Source organism: Nannobrachium achirus (assembly GCF_963921795.1).
Source record: "Nannobrachium achirus genome assembly, chromosome: 24".
NCBI lineage: Eukaryota > Metazoa > Chordata > Actinopteri > Myctophiformes > Myctophidae > Nannobrachium > Nannobrachium achirus.
The window spans coordinates 6,928,979-6,954,632 of record NC_137831.1 but is presented as its reverse complement, the minus strand read 5'-3'; the positions used below and the strand labels follow the sequence as shown (position 1 = coordinate 6,954,632).

General features: G+C 42.4%; 1 protein-coding gene across 5 annotated transcripts in view; it reads left to right on the top strand.

Annotated features, from left to right (window-relative positions):
- The window catches only part of LOC308280445 (uncharacterized protein), a 36,110-nt gene extending 10,867 nt beyond the window's left edge, over window positions 1-25,243 (top strand). For 4 of the 5 annotated variants that reach the window (XM_080720714.1, XM_080720712.1, XM_080720715.1 and 1 more), the window contains 9 exons: window positions 2,744-2,821; window positions 5,092-5,167; window positions 6,891-7,116; window positions 7,596-9,363; window positions 9,489-9,662; window positions 9,885-10,058; window positions 12,655-12,825; window positions 14,876-14,919; window positions 24,669-25,243. In XM_080720714.1, the coding sequence (XP_080576840.1) occupies window positions 2,744-2,821; window positions 5,092-5,167; window positions 6,891-7,116; window positions 7,596-9,363; window positions 9,489-9,662; window positions 9,885-10,058; window positions 12,655-12,825; window positions 14,876-14,919; window positions 24,669-25,207 (3,250 nt within the window). In that variant the 3' untranslated portion in view covers window positions 25,208-25,243. The remainder of the gene's footprint in view (window positions 1-2,743; window positions 2,822-5,091; window positions 5,168-6,890; window positions 7,117-7,595; window positions 9,364-9,488; window positions 9,663-9,884; window positions 10,059-12,654; window positions 12,826-14,875; window positions 14,920-24,668) is intronic. The other variant, XM_080720713.1, reaches the window with a different exon arrangement.
- Window positions 25,244-25,654: the final 411 nt, after the last annotated feature.

Genomic DNA, 25,654 nt, shown 5'->3' with positions numbered 1-25,654 from the left:
TGTGTTCTAAATGGTAAAAGGTGCATTTCTAAAACACCTTTATTAACAGCAATTTATAACAATGTTCATCACATTCAGTCATTCGTAGATCAAGAGGAAACCATGCGAGGCTCCAACCTGTTCATCAGGAGCAGAGTCCAGTGTCTCTGCCCTCGGGATTCTTCATTCATTTCTAATTATTGTCCAAGATAATCTGATGTAGGCAAAATATCAGCAGAATACATAGCATCTACTTGGTAGTAATATGCTTACAGTATGCTGTATTCATGTTATTACCTTTGATAGACACAGCTACTGTACTGTAATATAGTTGTAGTGATGTAACTTCATAAGGGAGTGTACGTTTATTATCCACTAGAGGGGGCTGGTTGACAGATTGTATCTTTTAAAAAAAAATCCTTGCCCCCCCCCCCCACCCTTCAGATTTTTTTGGTGATCCCCCCTGCGTAACTTGAGGAAAATGCATGGCCCCCCCTCCCCAATAAACTATATATATATATATATATATATATATATATATATATATATATACACACACACACACACACACACACACACACATACACACACACACACACACACACACACACACACACACACACACACACACACACACACACACACACACACACACACACACACACACACACACACACAAACAGTACTAGGAGACAATAAAATGAATGCTGACCTATTAATATAGCACCCTATTTGACAATTGATTGATTGATTGATTGAGGGTACAGAACAGTACAGTTCATTGATACAAGATCAACTATAAGGACCACAAGAAAGCTTTTGGGATTAAATGTGGGTCTCTTTGTACTCAACTAATACAGAAAGGGTCCATTTGGTTCCATAGGTGGCCTCTTGGGGTTACAACACTCAAAACAAAAGAAAGATTGAGCAACTGTGAACTATTTTCCATGATATAAAATCTAAAATCATAGTTTAAAACCAAGCTGTTTCTCCTCCTCCTTCCCTGCCGAAAGCAATTGTTATTGCCTTGAACTAACAATATTTGACAGATATGACTGCTTATACATTTCAGTCTCAGGCCACATTCTCATATTAAATTCAGTAGTCAGAGCGAACTATGGGAGGGAAGAAGTTGCAACATTCTTGCATATAGGATCTACGTTTGCTCCACTTTGTCAACCGCAACAAGGAATCGCTTTAGTCCACGTCTGTGACGGTCTGTCCACAGGACATGTATGTATTCAAGCTGCCTAATGCATCCTCCATCTCCCTGTGTTTATTAATTCTTCAAGTTCAACCACAATGTAACCAGGCGGTGACCAAGCAGGCGGTACTAGCCCTTACCTGCGGTCGGAAACGGGCGATCAAAAAATAAAACGAGCGGCGGCCAGCAGACTCGCAAAATCTTGCAATAAACCAAACAGCAACTAATAGCAAGTTAACGTCTCTCTCTCTCTCTCTCTCTCTCTCTCTCTCTCTCTCTCTGTGTCTCTGCGTTTCGCGCAGAAAGCGTCTCCATTTGGACATGATTTGGCACAGTCTAGCGAGAGAGAGATGGAGAGAGAAAAAGCGAGCGAGCGAGCGAGACGAGACCCAGAAAGACCCTATATTATGCCTATTAGCCTATAGAAGGATATACATAAAAGCTGTATGGTTTAAAGTAATTAATATATGATATAATGCAGCACTCGTGTGTAAAGCCCCGTGTTGGTTCTTTTATGTGTTGTCTGGTCGCTTCACAATCACTTTTGTAGAATGCAACACAAACTCAAATTTCTCTTTTGTGTCATTTGCTGACAGTCGCTCTAAGGACACTCTTAAATTTAAAACTCTCTTTTCTGATCGCTGATCTTCTCTCAACTTTGGCCATTTTCCTCCTGTTCTTTTTCCCTGCGCTGTCAGCGCCGAATCGCCGACTGCGCCCAATAAATGCGTTTCTTGTGGGGAGAAAGCGGAATATACCAAGTCAATCAGGGGGAACTTGATAAATATAGGGGAGTAAACACGTATGAAAAATAAGAAAAGAAAACATTTTTCAATACAAAATTCAACAAATTAAAGTTGCATGGACCCCCCTCCAGCCAAAATAAAAAAGTCATGGTCCCCCCTGACAATCAAATTATTATTTGAGAACCTCCCCCCCCCCGCTCTGGACTATACCAACCTTAAGTATTAGACGAACACTCCCTAAAGTGATCCAGAATGTTTTCTCCTCCTGGTGTCCAAACTGTGCAATGATCTCCTCTCAGTCAGTCTGAAAACTCACCTGTTCAGTGTTCACACTCACCTCACTTATTGTACCTCACCTCTTAGCACTGTTCTTTATTTGTTGCACTTATTGTCAACTATTCTTTGATAGACGTTAGTTGTTCTATGCAGATGTATATTGGTTACTTGTTCTCATTATTTAGATATTGTGTTTTTAGACATTTGATATTTCCCTGCCATATTTACTTTGTAGCACCACATTTCTTTTTTATTTTCTTCTCCTTTTTTTTTTCTTTTTCTTTTTACATTTGCCCAGATTTTGCACTTTTAAGTCACTCTAGAGCAGTGGTTCTCAACCTTTTCAGGCCGTGACCCCCAAAATAATCATATTTGAACAGACCAGACAGATGATTGAAACAGAACATGACTTTAAAATAGTCTCCAATTCAGCAGGGTGATGTCAATCACATAGTGATGGAGAGTGATGTCAATCAGCATTATGATTATGATATTAGTTGTGCTCAGACAGTCATTCATTGTAACCCTCTGTTTCTAGCAGGAGAAACCAGCAGAGAGGCAGAACAAGAAGCAGACAAGAGAAGAGAACACAGGAGAGAAAGCAGATCAAACAAAGGTCAGAATGTAAAACACACACAAGACAACACTATTGTCTTGTCTATCATCTGAATACCAGCCTAGTGGCCCAATCACAGGCTACTGTGACCCAGGAGTCCCACCCAAACATTTAACAGCTGATACAAGCCCACAACACTTAGCAGCCTCGACATGTTGTTGGCTTGTTATTAGGGCATTCACGAATAGTGATTTTTAGTATTCGACTATTCAACCCTAAAGGTATTCAATTAGTCGAGTGTTCGACGGGTGAAATATCATGTTTTGTAATCTAAGAAAACAGGTTAACTGTTGTAGACTGTCTGTCTTACGACTGAACATAGCATAAACAAGCTGATGAAACTTAATAATAATAATAATAATACATTTTATTTATAACGCACTTTATATTTGAAACAAATCTCAAAGTGCTACATTAAAATGTAAAAAAAATAGCGAAGCAGAAGCAAAACAAAGCCAACAAAAGATTAAGAAACAGGACTAACAAGGTAAAAACTGTTAAATCCGTAACTTAAGAACAGTGCACCTAATAACACATCTCATGGAAGATGAACTTGCGACAATTAAGTTAATTTTACTTGGAAAAACTATCTATCTATGTTCAACAGCAACCACATTTATACTGTCCATCCTTGGTTCGTTACAAGCAGTGTTGCATTGGTATTGTTTGATAAATGGTAAATGGTGCATTTTAGCGCTTTTATCCAAAGCGCTTTACAGAGATTGTGCATTACATTCACCCATTCATACACCGGTGGTGGAGGAAACCATGCAAGGCACCAACCTACTCACCGGGAGCAATTAGGGGTTCAGAGTCTTGCCCAAGGACCCTTCGACATTAACTCAGGGGGAGTCCAGATTCGAACTGGGAACCCTTTGGGAACCCTTCGTGCTCTAATAACGGTTTCTCTACCCCCGAGCTATGCCGCCCGTGTTTGATGGGATGCACGCTATGTTAATGACTTTACACGATGCACGCTATGTTAATGACTTTACACGATGCACGCTATGTTAATGACTTTACACGCATGCACTTAGCAGACCATGAATATGTACAGAGACTCGTTCCAATGTTAATGAAGGCTGGTGTGACTCGACCAATAGCCTACAGCAGACAAGGCTAAGATGCGTTATGATTACATGATGCCATACGGTATACTGTATGTAACACACAAGCTTTGCAAGATCATCATCAATTCCACTCCAATCCGTGCCGCGAAACTCAAGACCCGGTTATCATAAATAAAACGCTGGACGCGTGTACCTTTATTGGATAAGATCAAGTTGAATATGAAGCATGACATCAACACAAGTTGCGGGGATGCGCGGTCCGCAAGAGCTACTGTAAAGAGAAGAGTGTCTTCTAAACTGGATATACTCCGCAAGAGGAACGAGTGACTGTTACTGTACCAAAAAGTAAAGTAGCCTAAAGTACACACTTTTGTCAGCAATGAGCATTGAGCTTTGCTTTTCTGGAGTGCTGCTGTGCTGTCTGGAGTGCTTCTCCCCTCCCTACACTCTACTGAGTGACTGTGGCCATCTAGTGCAGTCATTAATATGAAAAAACCTAGAACAAATTGCAGTAGCAAACTCAACTGATTTTGTATCCTCATTATGTCCTTAGTGAGGGGAAAAAAAAGGCTCATCCTACAGTCTACGACCTGGTGGACCAGAACTTAAATGTTCCTAATGCTTTAGTATGTTATTTAGCATACCCTATAGCAGGGGTCCTCAAATACAAATCTTGAGGGTCCACAAATATGTTTTTAAGGGCTCATAATGTAATAAAAACATGTAATAAAAACTCAAAATGTAATAATCAGCTCATAATGTGATAAAAGATAAGTGCATAATGTAATAATTAAAATGTAATAAAAGCTCATAATGTAATAATCAGCTCATAATGTAATAAAAAATACATTATTACATTTTGAAGTTTTATTACATTATGAGCCTCCTATGTGGAGGTTCTTAATGTAACACATTATTACATTATTACATTATTGAAAAATCCATTATTACGTTATGCACTCGTTTTTTTATTACATTATGAGCTGATTATTACATTATGAGTTTTTATTACATTTTAATTATTACATTATGAGCCATTATTACATTATGAGTTGGGTGAGCCCAAATTGTTTGCGATGTTTTTTGAAACCCTTATACACATACCACCATGCCAAAATGCACAATCTTGACCTGTGTGTGTGTGTGTGTGTGTGTGTGTGTGTGTGTGTGTGTGTGTGTGTGTGTGGTGGTTCTCCACAGAGACCAGCAGAGCTCCCAGGATGTCATTGGTCAGTCTGCTCAGGAGCGTCCAACAGAGCTGGACTCCATATTCAAGGTGAGTAAAATACAACAGCTTTTCTCTCTCTGACATCAGTGTGTGATCCAGACTGTTCTCATTGAACCTGGCCACAGCAGGACATCTGGTCAGTGTGTTTCAATGAGAACCTGACCACAGCAGGACGTCTGGTCAGTGTGTTTCAATGAGAACCTGACCACAGCAGGACGTCTGGTCAGTGTGTTTCAATGAGAACCTGGCCACGTCTTACGTTGCACCCCGAGAAATGCCACTTCATGCAGAGGATGGTGACATTCTTGGGGCAGCTGGGTGCAAAGGGAAACGGCACTATGGATGAAAAAGGTGCAGGCTGTGAAGGTGTGGCCCCGCCCCTATGTCCTGCACCATACAGGATCTCACTATTTCAATAGACAACGCCCTGATGACTTTGGTTCCAACTGCTAAGAACCTTGGTTCTATAACATCCGTAGGATCAGTAACTCTCTCCTCACTGGCCTCCTGGCATGTGCACTTAAGACTCAAAATTATCCAGAATGCCGCGGTACGATTGGTCTAAAACCAGTACAAAACACTGATGCTGGCCTTCAAAGCAGCCAAAGTTATGGCACCTCCATACCAAAGCCTGATCGAACCCTACAACCCCACCTGTTCACTCAGATCAGCTAACACAGGGAAGCTGACAGAACCCTTGCTAAAACCCCCAGGACAACGATCGACTCGTCCTAGACTATTCGCCTTCATGGGGGGGGGGGGGGGGGGGTATTTCATTAAAAGTAGAATAAACTAAGCCAGAATTTAGTCCTGAATCAAAATATACTTGAGTAAAAGTACTCATTATGCAAAATGTACCATTTAGGGTTTTCAAATGTATGAAAATCTTGCTATGAAAATAGCAGATATACAAGCTCAGAATGCGTCGCATTGTGAGCTTGTAAATCTACAAAGTAACTAGTAACTAGTAAGTTTTCAAATAGATGTAGTAAAAGTACAATATTTGAGGGAACTAACTCAAGTAAAGTATAAATACCTCAAGATTATACTTAAGTACAATACTTTACACCACTGGCTGAGAATAATCACTCCTAGACAGGCTGTAATATAACGCTAACTTAATTGAAAACGTCAGTAGCCTAATATATTATCACACATCTAACAACAATATGAACTATAGTGTGCCTCTAACAGAGTGAGTGACAATGACATATCACATAAGTCATTGTGAAACAATATGATTCATGATTCATTCACTATTTCAGTAATAGGCCCATAATTAATTTGATTATATCTTATTGTATTTCTTGTTATTTTATTATAATGCAGGGTAATTCAAATGAGTCTATATACTAACATAGGTGTTGAATTAACTGTGAAAAAAGTCATTAGTTTACAAGTCATTGGACTAACAGCTATTTCACAAAACTTGAACGAATCTTGTCTGTTAGCCTGATCTAGAGCAGGCTAGCCTCACAGCTCTCCATGGTAACTAAGGTGGAATAACCATCATGAAACTGAGTTCTGGCTTAACATATCCAGGTTACCTGGCAAGGCTAATCTGCCTAGATAATTTAGCTTTCATGAAACCGATGTCTTGAGCTCTGATCCAAGCTAACTTAAGCCAGGATAGTTGATAAATTCCAGGCTTTATCCCTAATCTAGGTTTTGTGAAATACCCCCCTGGCCCCCAAAATGTGAAATAAACTCCCCATTGCAATTAGAACTGCAGACTCTCTAGCCATCATTCTACGATTGTGTTGCATTTCAGCTGCTGAAGGAGAATGTCATCACATCTGTGGAGAACGAGCTGGAGAGGTTCAAGAGGGTTCTTCAGACACCAGATTACCTAGAATGCTTAGAGAGTCCGAGGGAGGGTGGGGTGGTGGACAGTGAGGAGGAGCAGAGGAGGAACGTCAGAGAGGGAGTTCTGAACATCTCACTGAACCTCCTGAGGATCCTGAAGCAGGAGGAGATGGCTGACATCCTGCAGAGCAGTAAGAAACTATTTATTCACATCTTTAATATGATGGAGAGCAGTCACAGAAGAACACTTACAGAAAACATAATATTACAGTATAGTGTTAGCAACAGCTAAACACCTAGAATGAACATAGAACAGGGAACTGCTTAAAGAGACTGCTGGAGATGCATTGTGGGTAAGAGGGTGTATGAGAATTAGCATGTAGCCAATGAGAATGAACATGAGGTGACAGACTGCTTCTGTGGGAGCGTGAATGAATTAACTTGTTAGCAAATGTATGAAGGGGGGGTCCTGGGAAGATAGCAACACCACATCCTGCCTTCTGTATATAAAAGAACTTCCGCAGGCTCAATTTTACTATTCCGTCGTTCAGCTACAGCAGCAAACACATGATCCCATTTAACTTCAGAATTAACGACTTCTCATTGGAGGACCAAATGTGCCATATAAATGGACTTAACAATGCATGTCCTCTGTTCTTTGTTCATTTAGAAACTCTTGCTGCTAGGTATCAACGTCATCTCAAGTCTATTGTGAAGAAGAAGTTCCGGTGTTTGTCTGAGTGGATCACAAAACAAGAAAACCCAACAGTTCTGAAAAAGATCTTCACAGAGCTCTTCATCACAGTGGGAGGGAGGGGAGAGGTCAATCAAGAACATGAGGTCAGACAGATTGAAACAGCATCCAGGAAACCATCCAGACCAGAAACACCAATCACATTTGAAGACATCTTTAAGTCTTTACCTGGAGAACAACAATCAATCAGAACAGTGATGACGAAGGGAGTGGCAGGCATCGGTAAAACCGTCTTAACTCAGATGTACGCTCAGGACTGGGCATCAGACGAAGCAAACCACAATGTCCACTTTGTGTTTCCATTCACTTTCCGAGCACTGAATTTGGTGAAGGAGAAGAATTACAGCTTGGTGGACCTCCTTCATCACTTCTTTGGTAAAACCAATGAAGCAGAGATCTCCAGCTTCAAAGGGTTCCAGGTTGTCTTCATCTTTGATGGGTTAGATGAGTGTCGGATTCCTCTACACTTCCAGACCAATGAAATCTTGACTGATGTGACAAAACCAACCTCCGTGGGCGTGTTGGTGACAAACCTCATCAAGGGAAACCTGCTTCCGTCTGCTCTCATCTGGATAACCACACGACCTGCAGCAGCAAATCTGGTCCCTTCTGAATATGTTGACAGGACGACCGAAGTAAGAGGTTTCACAGACCCCCAAAAGGAGATCTACTTCATGAAGAGATTCAGTGATGATGAGAACCAGGCCAGAACAATCACCTCACACATCCAGACATCACGAAGCCTCCACATCATGTGTCACATCCCAGTCTTCTGTTGGATCACTGCTGCAGTTCTGGAAAACATGTTGAAAACAGAGGAGAAAGGAGCACTTCCAAAGACCCAGACTGCAATGTACATCCACTTCATGGTGATTCAGTCTAAACAGAAACAGATCAAATATGAAACACAAACACCAGAGGCTCAGGTCATTTCGGTTCTCGCAAAATTGGCCTTTGAACAGCTGCAGAAAGGCCACCTGATCTTCTATGAAGCAGACCTAATGGAGAGTGGCATTGATATCAGAGCTGCTTCGGTGTACTCAGGTGTGTTCACACAGGTCTTTAAAGAAGAGCACGGGCTCTATGAAGACAGGGTGTTCTGCTTTGTCCATCTGAGCGTCCAGGAGTTTCTGGCTGCCCTTCATGTCTATGGCTCATTCATCCACACTGGTGTCAACCAACTGTCAAACCCACAAACACCCTCCATGTCGTCCGAATGTGACCTAGATCTCCTCTACCAGAGTGCTGTCAACAAGGCCACAAAGAGTCCAAATGGACACTGGGACTTGTTTCTCCGTTTCCTGCTGGGCCTCTCATTGGAGACCAATCAGATTCTCTTGCAAAGACTGTTTGGAGAGACAGGAAGCAAGTCACAAACCAGTCAGAAAACTGTCAAGTACATCAAGGAGAAGATCAGGGAGAATCCCTCTCCAGAGAGAAGCGTCAATCTGTTCCACTGTCTGAATGAGCTCAATGATCATTCTCTAGAAGAGGAGGTCCAGCAGTACGTCAGTTCAGGAAGCCTCTCCACTGCCAAACTCTCTCCTTCTCAGTGGTCAGCTCTGGTCTTCATCTTGCTCTCATCAGGAAAGGAGCTGGACGTGTTTGACCTGAAGAAATACCAAGCTTCAGAAGAGGCTCTTCTGGGGCTTCTGCCAGTGGTCAAAGCTTCGAATAAAGCTCTGTAAGTGTTCTGATATAGTAACTGAATATTTTCTTTTTGAAAAAAATAAAAAAAAAATAATAATAATAATTGATCACTAATTATCATTTTGGTCCCACATTATTTTATCACTAATGTTTCTTCAGGCTGAGCGGCTGTAACCTGTCAGAGACATGCTGTGATGAGTTATCATCACTCTTCAGCTCCAACTCCTCTAGTTTGAAGGAAATGGATCTCAGTAACAACGAATTGACTGATTCCGGCGTGAAAAAACTCTCTGCTGGACTGGGGAGTCCAGAATGTACGCTGGAGACACTCAGGTCAGTATTCCTGAACATTTTCTACAGAACACCATTAATATCCCGGTTTAAATACTTTACTTTAAAAAGATTACCCTGATTATTTAATTAGGTGGAGGCAGACAAAGTCTGATACTTTATACATTATGTTATCTTTCTTTATGGAAAATAATAAAACGAGAAAAGAAAATGATATTGTTTTTTTATCATGAACAAATTATTTCATCACTAATGTTTCTTCAGGCTGAGCGGCTGTAACCTGTCAGAGACATGCTGTGACGAGTTATCATCACTCCTCTGCTCCAACTCCTCTAGTCTGAAGGAAATTGATCTCAGTAACAACAAATTGACCGATTCTGGAGTGAGAAAACTCTCTGAAGGACTGGGGAGTCCAGACTGTACACTGGAGACACTCAGGTCAGCATTCATTTATGTTTAACACATCTGCCGCCAATCACGTTTATATACGTTCCATTAAACCCAGCTATTTACCGCCTCTCGCGCTGCCTGTGATTTAATACTGTAGGGCAACATCAAAGGGAACCAGGTAATTCACGTGAATGAAGAAAAAGTCAGAAAACTGCATTGAAACAAATGTTATCAGACAAACCAAAACAACCGAGAGAGAGAGAGAGGCAGCAAGCACTGCAGCAGTGGGGGACACAAGACGCCGGCAAGATAGGTTGAGATTTCAATATAGAATATTTATAGTTAGAGTTTAGATAGTTGATTGATAGCCTAGAGTTGACAGTAGAATTAGTTTATAGTTGAGTGTATTTAGGTGAAGACAGTTTTATAGAGTGGGAGAGAGGAGGAGAGGAGACGGAGAAAGAGAGGAGAGTTGAAAAGAGAGGGGAGGGGAGGGGAGGAATCGATCGGTTGAGATTTGAATATAGAATATTTATAGTTTATAGTTAGAGTTTAGATAGTTGATTGATAGCCTAGAGTTGACAGTAGAATTAGTTTATAGTTGAGTGTATTTAGAAGAAGACAGTCTGTGAGAGAGAAAAAAGCGAATACACACACACACACACACACACACACACACACACACACACACACACACACACACACACACACACACACACAGGGGTGTCACAAGGGGGGGGGACGTGGGACTGAGTTACTAGGGCCCAAGGTGGAGGGGACTTATTTTATACTTTAGCTATTGAAAAATAGCAGATCTACAAGCTCACAGCGCGGCGCTCTACAAGCTTTTAGATCTGCTATTTTTTAAATCACCGCTATGAAGAACATTCATGGGGGGCCCGCAGTGAATCCTTGTACCCAGGGCCAAATTTGGGTGCGACACCCCTGCACACACACGACGAGACATGAGCAATCCAGCAAAGTGATCAAAGTAATCGCTTGAAACAACGAAATCAAACCAATAAGACACATTTATTTATAGTAAAAAAAAAAAACTTTTTCTAGGCTTTTTTAATCAAATTAGGCCATTGTTGGCAGGAACAGTAGTAGCTAAAAGAAATTCACAGAAAAATCATGGAACATAATTTAAACTCAGTTGTTGTTTTTTTTTGTTTTTTTTTGTGAAAGTATAGATTCTAATCTTTCCATTAGAGGTCTTCACGGGTCCAATTTGAACTACCCGAACCCAAAAGGACCCGGGGGAAATGGACCCGGACCCATATGGCCCCGTCTATCATTTGGAATTTGAGAACCGTTACCCGATCAGCCCCGAGACGTGATGGATCCGATCCGAACGGCCCCGCCTGTTATTAGAAAAATTGGATCCGATACCCGAGCAGAACGAGAGATCCGAGACCCGAACCTGTCGCCCCGAAATGAAAGAATGCCAACGTTATTATATTAAGAGTTGTATCAGACATATTTCTTACCTAACGTCGCCACGGTGCTGCTGTTGCTGTCAGCGGCGCTGTGCCTCTCGCTCTCGCCAAAAGATGATCTTTTCCCAGACCAGTAAGTCAATGCGGACAGTTTGTAAATACAAATAAATCCATGTTTTTATTCCTTCTTCTTTGTCTAGCCAATGCTAATGCTATCGTTTTCTGTCGCATGTGTTGTTCATTATATCTTTCTGCTTTGAGTGTCCATTTTGCTCTGCAGAGCATGACAACACGCAATGACAACTCCATTGTAAACCGTTAACCAAAACGTTACGTTAATATCTTTGATAATAATAACAATCCAACTGATACAGTCAGTGTTGTTGTGACTGAGTGAGTTCTACTTCTCAGTTCTCACAACCAATGCAACAGATTACATGCTGCATCTTTAGTGCCATCGTGTGGCGTTATCTATTTGGTGCAGTTGTTGCGTTCACTTTCACTTCAATCTCGGCCTGTCTCGGCTCCACTCGGGTAACAGGAGATACCCGGGGAACCGGGGCAGACGGCCCCGGCCCCGGCCCGCCCCGCGGTAAAAGCTCGAAAACGGCCCCGTTACCCGGCTCGGTTCGGTTCGGATCGCGGGTAATTTCGGATCTCGGGCAGGTCCGAAGACCTCTACTTTCCATCAGTATACTCTATTTGTTAGGGTTAGGGTTAGGGCATCATTTTCAAAATATTCATTGTAGATTAGTCACAATGCTCCAAAACCCTGACATGTTTTGGAAGAGTTTTATAGAAAACATGTGGCAGGCAATGTGTTTTAATTGGGTGGAGGAAAAAGCCAGACAATACCTATTGTGTTAATATTATACCTAAACTTAATTACAAATGATAAAGTCCTGAATAAGGTCTCTGATACTGTGTCTGAAGGGAGGGAGCATCTTGGATTGGTGTTGCTGTTCACAATAAACCTGTAATAAACTGTTCATTAAATGTCACCCTGAGGTGGTGATTGAATTGAATTGAATGGAAAAACTCTTTTTAAACTAGTTTCACTTACCCAATAAAATGAGGGACCTGTGGTCAAAACTACACCCATCTATTCTGTGTGTGTGTGTGTGTGTGTGTGTGTGTGTGTGTGTGTGTGTGTGTGTGTGTGTGTGTGTGTGTGTGTGTGTGTGTGTGTGTGTGTGCGCGTGCAGTTTGTCAGGCTGCCAGGTGTCAAAGGAAGGCTGTTCCTCTCTGCTCTCCGCTCTGACCTCCAACCCCTCCCATCTGAGAGAGCTTGACCTCAGAGGCAATGACCTGGGCTCAGGAGTGAAGCAGCTCTCTGCTCGACTGGAGGATCCAAACTGTGGATTGGAGTTCCTAGGGTAGGGAGAGACTTTATATAATCATTATATACATGTATAATCATTATGACTGAAGGATCCATGCTGGGGACTGGAGTTCCTCAGGTAGGGAGAGACTTTATTCTGGTTTCTTTCCCTGTTTTGCCTTAATTTGAAACTCACAAATGGCAAGAAACCATTCCATAGCCATTGGAAAGCACAATCCACCTTCATATGTAGATATAAACCTCCAAGTCAGAGAAGGTAAAAAAATATATAAAAAATAGCTGATCTACAAGCTCAACGTTCTGCAGATCCCCTAAAAATCTACTGTCTTGCCAATGGCATGATGTGTGAAGTTTTGAAATGGCACATCTGTACGGCTTAAATGTAGGCAACTTTTTACTTAATGTGCTCATAAATAACACATTTCATATAACTGGTGTGGCCATTCCCCCTGGTGTAGCATATAGCTTACTACAGTTAATACTGAGCAGTCTGGTGTAGCATATAGCTTACTACAGTTATTACTGATCAGTCTGATGTAGCATATAGCTTACTACAGTTATGACTGAGCAGTCTGGTGTAGCATATAGCTTACTACAGTTATGACTGAGCAGTCTGGTGTAGCATATAGCTTACTACAGTTAATACTGAGCAGTCTGGTGTAGCATATAGCTTACTACAGTTAATACTGAGCAGTCTGGTGTAGCATATAGCTTACTACAGTTAATACTGAGCAGTCTGGTGTAGCATATAGCTTACTACAGTTAATACTGAGCAGTCTGGTGTAGCATATAGCTTACTACAGTTAATACTGAGCAGTCTGGTGTAGCATATAGCTTTATACAGTTATTACTGAGCAGTCTGGTGTAGCATATAGCTTACTACAGTTAATACTGAGCAGTCTGGTGTAGCATATAGCTTTATACAGTTATTACTGAGCAGTCTGGTGTAGCATATAGCTTACTACAGTTATGACTGAGCAGTCTGGTGTAGCATATAGCTTACTACAGTTATGACTGAGCAGTCTGGTGTAGCATATAGCTTACTACAGTTATTACTGATCAGTCTGGTGTAGCATATAGCTTACTACAGTTAATACTGAGCAGTCTGGTGTAGCATATAGCTTACTACAGTTAATACTGAGCAGTCTGGTGTAGCATATAGCTTACTACAGTTAATACTGAGCAGTCTGGTGTAGCATATAGCTTACTACAGTTAATACTGAGCAGTCTGGTGTAGCATATAGCTTACTACAGTTAATACTGAGCAGTCTGGTGTAGCATATAGCTTACTACAGTTAATACTGAGCAGTCTGGTGTAGCATATAGCTTACTACAGTTATTACTGAGCAGTCTGGTGTAGCATATAGCTTACTACAGTTATGACTGAGCAGTCTGGTGTAGCATATAGCTTACTACAGTTATGACTGAGCAGTCTGGTGTAGCATATAGCTTACTACAGTTATTACTGAGCAGTCTGGTGTAGCTCCTTTCGGAACCTCTCACTCCACTGCTACGCAGCTCCGAGATGAGGTTCCTCCCCGGCGTATCCCAGAATCTCCCTGCTGGGTGAACGATCCGCCGTTAGCAATCACTTCTTATCTTTGGTGAACATTCTATCCAAAAAGGGAAGGTTTTCTGTTGATCTTTAATCGTTTTAGCAACGGGTTGAAATCAAGAGTTTATATGGCTCATTTCGTCAGCCGGTTCTGTGTTTTCCCCGTTGTGTGTATACCACGTGACCAGGGGAGGCAGTAATGTTTTCCTATGCGGCCGCAACTTCCGGAATGTCTAAAAAACATGGGACCGGCTGACAAAATGAGCCATATAAACTATTTATTTCAACCCGTTGCTTTGATTTTCGTCCACGATAAAGAAGTAAAACGATTAAAGATCAACAGAAAACCTTCACTTTTTGGATAGAATGTTCACCAAAGGTAAGAAGTGATCGCTAACGGCGATATATTAACAAATATTAACATGTTGTATAGTATTGTTTAATGGTCAAAGGTGTAAAATAATACTAAATGTTTTTTTTTCTATTGGTAAATATTCACACCTGACCTTTTTCTCTCCTCCACCCTCAGGGTTGACGATGCTGTGTTGATGCAGAAATCAGCTGCAAGGAAATGTAAGTCTTCTGTTTTATTCAAGAAATCAAAGCAGCACACATCCATCTATGTAGATGAGCAGCTCATATACACAGCAGCATGTGACATGCACTCATTAACATACTACTGTGAATGAAGCTGATAATAATAAGAGTAATGATGTAAGCAATTTACCCCGAGTGAGAGGACATTATGCTCTGATAATGTCCTGTGTGAGGGTGTGATCGGACGAGGCGAAGCCGAGTCCGATAACACCCTCACACAGGACATTATCAGAGCATAATGTCCGACCCCGAGTGGTAAATAGCTTTTCTACCACTTTTTTCCGTATACATGAAAGAAAACACATAGTTGTAACTTGCAAGGATATTAAGTTACAATCATTATTGCCTATAAAACTTCCGCGACGACAGCAAATAGTTCCACAAACAACATCTTCTACTCACCACCAGATGACGCCAACTCCATGCAGAGAAAGATGTCTAGCATACAGCTAAGCTAACGTCAGTTAGAAGGACCGTTCCGGCCGTAAATAGAGGCTGTTCGCTTCCAGAAAGGCATAGGTTCAGAGAAAAGGGGCTTTAAAGTTGGCGGATTGCATTGGATCCAAATAAATCGGCGACGTCGTACGCACGTTAGTAAACATAGGACCGCTACGACCGTCATATGTTGGTTGGGGGAAAGGTGTTCCGACTACCTCCTGAAGTCCCCGGATGTACACTGAGGCGCATTGATCTCGTCCTCACACAACTGCGGCGGTTGTTCTGCCATAACCTCCGGAATTTAGCCAATCAGAATCCAGTATTTGAACATGTGACTAGAAAAAGTGGTAGAATGATGTATTATCAATGATAATACATTCATAAATTCACCAAACTGTAGTCTACATAATGATAGGCGATAGATGACACATTCATAAATACACTGTTGATTGACTGTATATAGTCACTATTGATTGCGACCGAAGGTCGCATATACTCTGAAAAACCGTGTCGCTTGAGTGTCCTTCCTTCCTTCCTTCCGTAACCTCTGTGATGTCAGTGTGATGTCAGCGAGTTGTGACATCACTTCCTGTACAGGGCGGCTACACAAAATGTGGATAACACTATATATGGAGATAGTCCAGTCCATCATGTCATATGGGACTACCGTCATAGACAGTAGCCAAAAGAGAAGGATACAGAAGACTAAGAAAGACAAAAAAGGAGGAGGAGGATAAAGATAGATAAAGATACCAAAAGGAGAGAGAAGAAAGGGTGGATGAGGTACAATGTGTCTCAGAAAAGAAAAGGAGGTGGCAACGAGGGCGGCTAGATAAAGTTATTAGGCCTGGATCCGACTTTTAAGTCGACGCACAGGATTCCAGAAGTGTAGCGCTTATTCGCTCTTGTATCAAACTGGTACTCGAAACGTTCTTAGAATTTAATATATATTTTCTAAAGTAAATATGGGGGCGGCTGTGAAAAAAAGAGAAGAATAAAAAAGAAAAAAAGGAGGAGGAGGATAAAGATACCAAAAGGAGAGAGAATAAAAGGGTGGATGAGGTACAATGTGCGGTATCCTCCTTGTCAAGCTCGACGATGGAGAAATGGAGCGAACCTGTTTGGCCTAAACATGGAGATGTGGTACAGAATGACTCATATATGGGCATAAAAAGTATGTCATGTGACATCACTTCCTGTACAGACAGTCAGACAGACAGCCATTGACTCCGGCCTAACAATGGCTACTGTCTATGACGGTAGTCCCATATGACATGATGGACTGGACTATCTCCATATATAGTGTTCTCCACATCTCCATGTTTAGGCCCTATCGCCCATACCCTAGGTGGGGTTGGCGATAGGGCCTTTTTTTGTGTGGAGTTTGCATGTTCTCCCCGTGTCTCCTAGGGTTGATAACAACTAGAATCATCAGAGAAACGCTGTGGTTGGCCAGATAGTCAAGAATTGGCGCGATGCGAAAGGGCGACGTTGCATACTTATCAAACATATAATTTTCCGAATGTCTGTCTGTCTGTCTGTCTGTCTGTCTGTGTGAGTGAGTGAGTGAGTGAGTGAGTGAGTGAGTGAGTGAGTGAGTGAGTGAGTGAGTGAGTGAGTGAGTGAGTGTCTGTCTGTCTGTCTGTCTGTCTGTCTGTCTGTCTGTCTGTCTGTCTGTCTGTCTGTCTGTCTGTCTGTCTGTCTGTCTGTCTGTCTGTCTGTCTGTCTGTCTGTCTGTCTGTCTGTCTGTCTGTCTGTCTGTCTGTCTGTCTGTCACAGCGTTTCTCCTCAGTGGTTGGAGCAATTGATCTGAAATCGCATCACCATTAGCATATGAACACACCTGACATAACTGTGAAGCCCGTTTGTCACTTTCACAAATCATATGCTGTATATTAGCATTTTTATGGTGTATCTATATCTATTCTGCATCTAGCATGAGGCATATCTATTCTGCATCTAGCATGAGGCAACATGTTTAACCAGCTCTGTGTGTGTGTGTGTGTGTGTGTGTGTGTGTGTGTGTGTGTGTGTGTGTGTGTGTGTGTGTGTGTGTGTGTGTGTGTGTGTGTGTGTGTGTGTGTGTGTGTGTGTGTGTGCGCAGGCGGGTGGGCGGTTGTCTGGCCCTGTTACAGATGTTGTCCAAAAATCATGCAGATCGGTACACAGTATCTCTATAGCCATTAAACGAAACGGGTATTTCTTACATTGATGCTCCTACATATTATCATGCAAGCATCAGTTAAAGTTACTTTCCATCCCTCATATACTGTGTGCACAGTGCACCCCATAACCCACACACTGCACATCATTTCGGAGCTCATATCTTTGAACGGGTAAGGGCTAGTTGTTAAAGACTGTGATAGCTGATGTTAACTTGTTTGCTGGGATATAATATTTGGATATCAGAATACCTATTAGAGTATAATATATATATGACCAGAACCAGGCCCAGATGGTTAAAATTGGAGGATTTATTTATGGCATGGAATGATGGAAATAGCAGGGATGGCAGTGATTACAACTGGTGGTGATGAACTGGTATTGATGATTTTAAACTATAACAAAGAAACAAAGAAAGCAAACAATCAATATACATACATACAACTAAGGGAAGGGAACAAACAATAACTCAACAAACAAGGTACTTACTTCAAATGATGCATCAACAAATCAGGAAAAATGTAACACAGGAAAATAAACATAAGGAACTGAAACTCAAGGTAAATGGGAAACCAAACAAATGACAAACAGACTGGGTGGGTGTCTTTTAAAGGCCATCTATAATCAGTACAGGTGTGCTCATTAGATGTGTCAAGTCTGGCTCCTCCTACCCCAGGCTAGGCAGGAGGACATTTTCTACACTAGGAGTTAACTATTTACCAGATCTACAAGCTCACAACTCGATGGGTCACGTTGTGAGCTTGTAGATCGGCTATTTTGCAATATAAAAGTGACAATGAAAGTGGTTAAAGGCCTGTCCATACACTCGGAAAGGTCCGGTTCAACTAGAAAATGACGTCATAATCAACTTTTGAAAAGCACTACCCAGAATTAGAGTTCAGAAATCTGCACGTAGGAAAGTCGGAACTCTCTGAAGAAAAGTTGGGTTTCTGACGGTATGGAGATGTGATGACACACCCAAAGAATATCACCAGTAAGACTCCCTAATCGGGAGATAAGCAACCAGGTCGCAGCGTGATTTTAGGCCAAAATGTGTAGGAGCAATGTCCAAAAATGTGTTTGAAAAAATCGGCCTGATGGTGGCGCTATATAAGACAGATCCATGTTGATGACATGACTGTAGAGATACTGTGTACCGATTTGCATGATTTTAGGGCAACATCTGTAAGAGCAATGTCCAAAAACGTGTTTGAAAAAATCGGCCTGATGGTGGCACAATATGGGACAGATCCATGTTGATGACATGAGTGTAGACATACTGTGTACCGATTTGCGTGATTTTAGGGCAAATATTTTAGGAGCAGTGTCCAAAAATGTTTTTTGCAAGAATCGGCCTCATGGTGGCGCTAGAAGAGGGTCATGTGTGAATTGATGGGTGGAGGTAGTGGTTTGGTAGGCAAGGAGTGTGTGTGCAAAATTTGGCATGGATCGGGGCAACGGTTGCGGAGATATGAGCAGGGGGAAAGTGTGACATGTGACGTGTGACAGACAGACTGACTGACTGACGGACTCACAGCTGGTCGAGGTTTTGATAGTAACTGCGACCTGACGGTCGCAATTATGTTACAGTAGGTCACATGGTCTTTCTCCAAACAGCTGTTAGTAGTGAATGTATACTTGGTCTGTCGTACGGGGCCGCGCACATACGAAATAGACGATTTACAAGCTCACAATGTGTCACGTCCGCAACGCTTTGTGACCTTGTAACACAGTTATGTATTCTGTCACCACACACACACACACACACACACACACACACACACACACACACACACACACACACACACACACACACACACACACACACACACACAGTTTGCTTAGACCGATTAGACTGAAGGACACAGCCGTTAACACACGGGTGACTAACCGGTCCCTTAGGCCGATTGTGAGATTTCAAAGTGCAATAACTCTCCCTGTGAAGGTCTCAGAAATGTCCCCTTCCATGACTTTTCCTAAATACTCAAGATATATGTTCTCGTTTTTTTCCCGCTTCTGAAACGTTTCCTAATTATGAAATAAAATACAATTATACCACTCTGACGGTAGTTATCGGCAGAAAAGACCGCTCTCCCCCATTCTCCCCCTCCTAAGAGAATTCACACGTTTAGCGCTCCCGGAGTGCGATCATTTGCATTTCACTGTCAGCTTAGCAAAGACATTAACACATCGAGTGCCCGGATGTATGACGTGTGTGTGTTGCTGGTGCCCATGGCAACGCGTCATTCTACCTACCGGCGAGAGTACTGGCGAGAAAAGTAATCCGAGTAAATGTAATCGGAGTATGTCCTGTTTATTTCGCGAAAATCTTTTCTTTCAGTCAGGACCGTTTTTTATCATTTCTAAGCCACATTGTTTGTGTTATGGCAGGTAGAAGAGGCTGCCGTTTTGAAATGAAAGTGATTTAAAAGCTAGATTAGGAGAAAACCACGTTTTTGTGCAGCCGTTAGACAGGAAGTCAACGAGACACACAGCACGTCCGGATGACGTAATTGCGCGCTGCATGTTGGGAAATGGAGTTTGTTTCATCACCGCGGCAGCCAAGTGCAGTAGCTACAGTACAGTATAGTTTACTGTAAAACGCGTCAAACGCGTCGTGGGCCTCCAGCGACATCAAAGAGATTGGCTTGTAGACACCTCGTGGGCACCCGGTGTGTTAAAACCACTACCTGGAAATGTTTTATTTCATAAATAGTATCAATATACTATTAATTATGAGAATCGCTATGTTGTATATAATGTAGGCCTCTTATTATTTTAGCCGTGCAGGAGCAATCATTTGCGGGGAGATGATGCTCTTGCTGACCGGGAGAAGTGTGACGCTGCTGCCACTGCACAGCGTGTTTCTAAAAGCTAAGCATCATTTCAGCTAATAATACATAGAAAGAACAACTGGGTGATCTATAAGTTATCGGCCAAAATGAATATCTTGTATAGATATGCCTACACGGCACACGCTGCACCGGGAGACACGGCCCTAATCTCCCGGTGCAGTCAGCCTGTTCTGTCCGAGTGGAGACGGCTTTTAGATGGGCACGCATGTCACGGTGCCGATCAAACAGTATAGGCACCCGACACTTGTGTCCTGCACGTTTAATTTCTAATGGATAATCATTTGCTTTTCATTGTTACATGCCTAAGCAAAAAACACTACGTGAACATTTTACAGAGTGAAGAGAATGTGAATTATCTCTCTCTCTCTCTTTCTCTCTCATAATTTCTCTGCCTCGCTCTGTCTATCTCTGCTACACCGTTCCCTCTCTCTCTTTCTCCCGAGCCCAGTTTGCGCAAATGGAACCTTATTTATTATATATAGACCTATATTTAACTATCGAGAGCGCTCTCTTTCTTTCTCTTTCCCCTCCCTCTCTGCATGCATGCGTGCATGCGTGATGTCGGGACATCACATTACCTAAACATGATTCATTGGCTGGTTTTGTGAGTTGTCTAATAATAGCTAATACGAATGAAAATCGGGACATATGAAGGCTTAATTCTTTTACTTCGCTTCGTATGGCGTTGTGAGCTTGTAGAAGATTGGCTATTTGTGTAACAAAATACCCTATATTGTCAATGAACAAAACTAAGCCAAATGGAACCATACGGGTCCATTTGGTTTCATTTTACGCTCTCTCTTTCTCCCACATGAAAGGAACCTGCCTCTCTCTCCACGTCTTTTTTTTAATACTTTTTTATACCACGTCCACGATCGAACCATGCATGCGTTCGTTCCAGCGCAAGGCATATCTCTCTCTCTCTCTCTCTCTCATGCATGCATGCGTGCATGATGTCGGGACATCACATAACCTTGCCTTTCACCGCATAATCAATAGCGCGGTGCGCCCCGCTGTGTTGGCCTTGAATCTCCCAAATCATAAATAAAACAAAGCCATAAAAGATATGTTTCTGGATAAACAAACGTGTCTATAACCACTCAAACTGCATGGCGCACTGTGCGCAAAGACGCTGATCATTGATTTATTCCTGCATGCAAAACCGAACTGTTTTAAAATGACTTTCAAAACTCAACATTCTGCTATAATACAAAGGCCTCGGCGCGGATGCTGGGCTGCGCTGCGAAGCGATACGAAATTAAACCAGTGACATTAAAAGTAAGATCATGCTACAAACTTAGTGTCATTTTCCCAAGCCTGTTTTTTTCCTGCTAAACCATGAAGTTAACATTGAAAGCGAGAGTATTGAGAGGTCAATTGAAATGCTAATTCAAATTCGGAAGACAATAGAACCCCCGCTGGCAGCAGGGGGAGGAAGTGTTGCGCTCCTGGGCCAAAAGGGAGAGAATATAACGGTCAAAATGAACGATAAATGCAGGCGTAGTGGTAGTTTTTTATTTTCAGTCACCCAAGTGTTAAACATGTCCAGAGCATGGGAGCAGAAAGCCAGACCCTGGACAAAATAGTAGGTCCCCACAACGGTTAGGGTTATAGGTTTAGGGTTAGGGTTAGGGTTTAGGGTTAGGGTTAGGGTTAGGGTTAGGTTCTTCGCGCCCGAGCGCCGCAGGCGCGAGTGCCCGCGAAGAGCGGGCCAGGGCCGGCCGCGCGAGTTACGAAGCCGTGGTGAATGCAATCGTTATATTTATGCCCAGGCCGTAAGGCCTGGGCAAGCGCATGATAAACGCCATGATAATTCTCATTCTATTCATTTTACATTTCAATAGGTTTCCAAAGGTTCCCTCTGAGATTAAGTAAGTAGTACTGACTGTTGTATGACAGTCAGGACCACTTGCTTCAAGTATGACAAGGCTTGTAAGGTTTATTCAAATCTCCATTTTTTGAGTTTGTGTTAAAGGGTTAGGGTTAGGGTTAGGGTTATAGGGTTATAGGGTTAGGGTTATAGGGTTATAGGGTATAGGGTATAGGGTTATAGGGTATAGGGTTATAGGGTTATAGGGTTATAGGGTATATGGTTATAGGGTTATAGGGTTAGGGTATAGGGTTATAGGGTTATAGGGTTAGGGTTATAGGGTTATAGGGTTATAGGGTTATAGGGTTGGGGTTATAGGGTTATAGGGTTATAGGGTTAGGGTTATAGGGCTATAGGGTTATTGGGTTATAGGGTTATAGGGTTGGGGTTATAGGGTATATGGTTATAGGGTTATAGGGTTAGGGTATAGGGTTATAGGGTTATAGGGTTATAGGGTTATAGGGTTATAGGGTTAGGGTTATAGGGTTATAGGGTTAGGGTTATAGGGTATAGGGTTATAGGGTTAGGGTTATAGGGTTATAGGGTTAGGGTTATATGGTTATAGGGTTATGGGGTTATGGGGTTAGGGTTATAGGGTTATAGGGTTATGGGGTTAGGGTTATAGGGTATAGGGTTATAGGGTTATAGGGTTAGGGTTATAGGGTTATAGGGTTATGGGGTTAGGGTTATAGGGTTAGGGTTATATGGTTATAGGGTTATGGGGTTATGGGGTTAGGGTTATAGGGTTATAGGGTTATGGGGTTATGGGGTTATGGGGTTATGGTTATAGGGTTATGGGGTTAGGGTTATAGGGTTATGGGGTTAGGGTTATAGGGTTAAGGTTATAGGGTTATGGGGTTATGGGGTTATAGGGTTATAGGGTTATGGGGTTAGGGTTATAGGGTTATGGGGTTATGGGGTTAGGGTTATAGGGTTATGGGGTTATGGGGTTATGGGGTTAGGGTTATAGGGTTATGGGGTTAGGGTTATGCGGTTAGGGTTATAGGGTATAGGGTTATAGGGTTATAGGGTTATAGGGTTATAGGGTTAGGGTTATAGGGTTAGGGTTATAGGGTTATAGGGTTATAGGGTTATAGGGTTATAGGGTTAGGGTTATAGGGTTAGGGTTATAGGTTTATGGTTATAGGGTTATAGGGTTATAGGGTTATAGGGTTATGGGGTTAGGGTTATAGGGTTATAGGGTTATGGGGTTAGGGTTATAGGGTTATGGGGTATAGGGTTATAGGGTTAGGGTTAGGGTTATAGGGTTATAGGGTTAGGGTTAGGGTTATAGGGTTATAGGGTTATAGGGTTATGGGGTTATAGGGTTAGGGTTATAGGGTTATGGGGTTATGGGGTTATGGGGTTAGGGTTATAGGGTTATAGGGTTAGGGTTAGGGTTATAGGGTTATGGGGTTAGGGTTATAGGGTTATAGGGTTATGGGGTTGGGGTTATAGGGTTATAGGGTTAGGGTTATAAGGTTATAGGGTTATAGGGTTATAGGGTTAGGGTTATAGGGTTATGGGGTTATAGGGTTAGGGTTATAGGGTTATGGGGTTATGGGGCTAGGGTTAGGGTTATAGGGTTATAGGGTTAGGGTTATAAGGTTATGGGGTTATGGTTAGGGTTATAGGGTTATGGGGTTGTAGGGTTAGGGTTATAGGGTTATGGGGTTAGGGTTAGGGTTAGGGTTAGGGGTTAGGGTTTATAATGAACTAATTGCGCTTAAAGAGACAGTGTACTGCTCTGGTGCTCTGGCCTACAAGGGCTCTCCATCATCCGCCAACACTGGTTAAACTTGACTCAAGCACTCCCCAAGCCACATTGAAAAACGTGAATAATACTATGTAAACCAATAAGACTATACCTAAACCTGAGAGACTGTGCAGGGCAAGGACGTCCAACTCCTTGAGCCCATTAAAAACTTAGGTTTAGGGATAGAGGTTAGGGTTTGGGTTAGGTTTAGGGTTAGGGTTAGGTTTAGGTTTAGGGTTAGAGTTAGGGTTAGGTTTAGGGTTAGGGTTAGGGGTTAGGTTTAGGGATAGAGGTTAGGGTAAGGCCACAGGACTTGCATAAAAATGAATGGAAGTCTATGTAATGTCCCCACAAGTGATGTAAATACACACACACACACACACACACACACACACACACACACACACACACACACACACACACACACACACACACACACACACACACACACAGTACAGGTATATATTCCCCTCCCCTCCCCTCCCCCACCCCCTCTCCTCTCCTCTCCTCCTCCCCCCCCCCCCCCCCCCCCCCCCCCCCTGCAACGGTGACAATAACACTCTAAACTCTATAAACAACAACAATAATAATATTGATGAGGTTTTAATTAGTTGTGATGTTTTGTCATTGTGTTTTCTCACAGATTCCTGTTCACTCTCACTGGATGTGAACACAGTGAGCAACTACCTCGTCCTGTCAGAGGAGGACAGGAAGGTGACTGGAACATACCAACCCCAAGTTTACCCTGTTCATCCAGAGAGATTCACCACTTACCTCCAGGTGTTGAGTAAAGAGAGTCTGTGTGAAGGTGGGAGGTCCTACTGGGAAGTGGAATGGAGTGGAAGCTATGTCCGTATAGCAGTCTGTTATAAAGACACCAACAGACAGGGTGATGAGTCATGGTTTGGAGACAATAGCAAGTCATGGTGTTTACTTTGCTATGATGGAAGCTACACGTTCAGACACAACAATGTTAATACTGCAGTGTCAGGACGTTGTCCCTCCATAGGAGGCAGAGTGGGGGTGTACCTGGATCACAGTGCAGGGACTCTGTCATTTTACAGTGTTACTGACACCATGACCCTCCTCCATACAGAACACACCACCTTCACACAACCTCTGTATGCAGGGATAGCGTGTTATTATGTAGGAGATACAGCAGAGCTGTGTAAGATGTGGTAGAGAGAGAGAGAGAGAGAGAGAGAGAGAGAGAGAGAGAGAGAGAGAGAGAGAGAGAGAGAGAGAGAGAGAGAGAGAGAGATGGGGGGACAGACAGACAGACTGAGGGGAGGGGGGGGGGGGGTTAGGTGCTGCAGTGCTGGTAGAAGTACTCATAGGACTTGAGTAAAAGTAGAAATACCACAATGTAGAAATAACTGTTACCAGTGTTCTGAATTCTACTTAGCAAAAGTAAAAGTACTCGTTATGCAGAATGTATTTCAGAATCATATTTAATCATGTTATTAATTTAAACTACTATTGTTGATCATTAACCAGTTATGACTGATTTTATGGTTTGGCCATTCGAAAATATCAGATCTCCAAGCTCACAATGCGGCGCGATGCGACGCGCTGTGAGCTTGTAGATCTGCTATTTCTTTTGAATTCTTTTGAATTTGTTTTTGATTT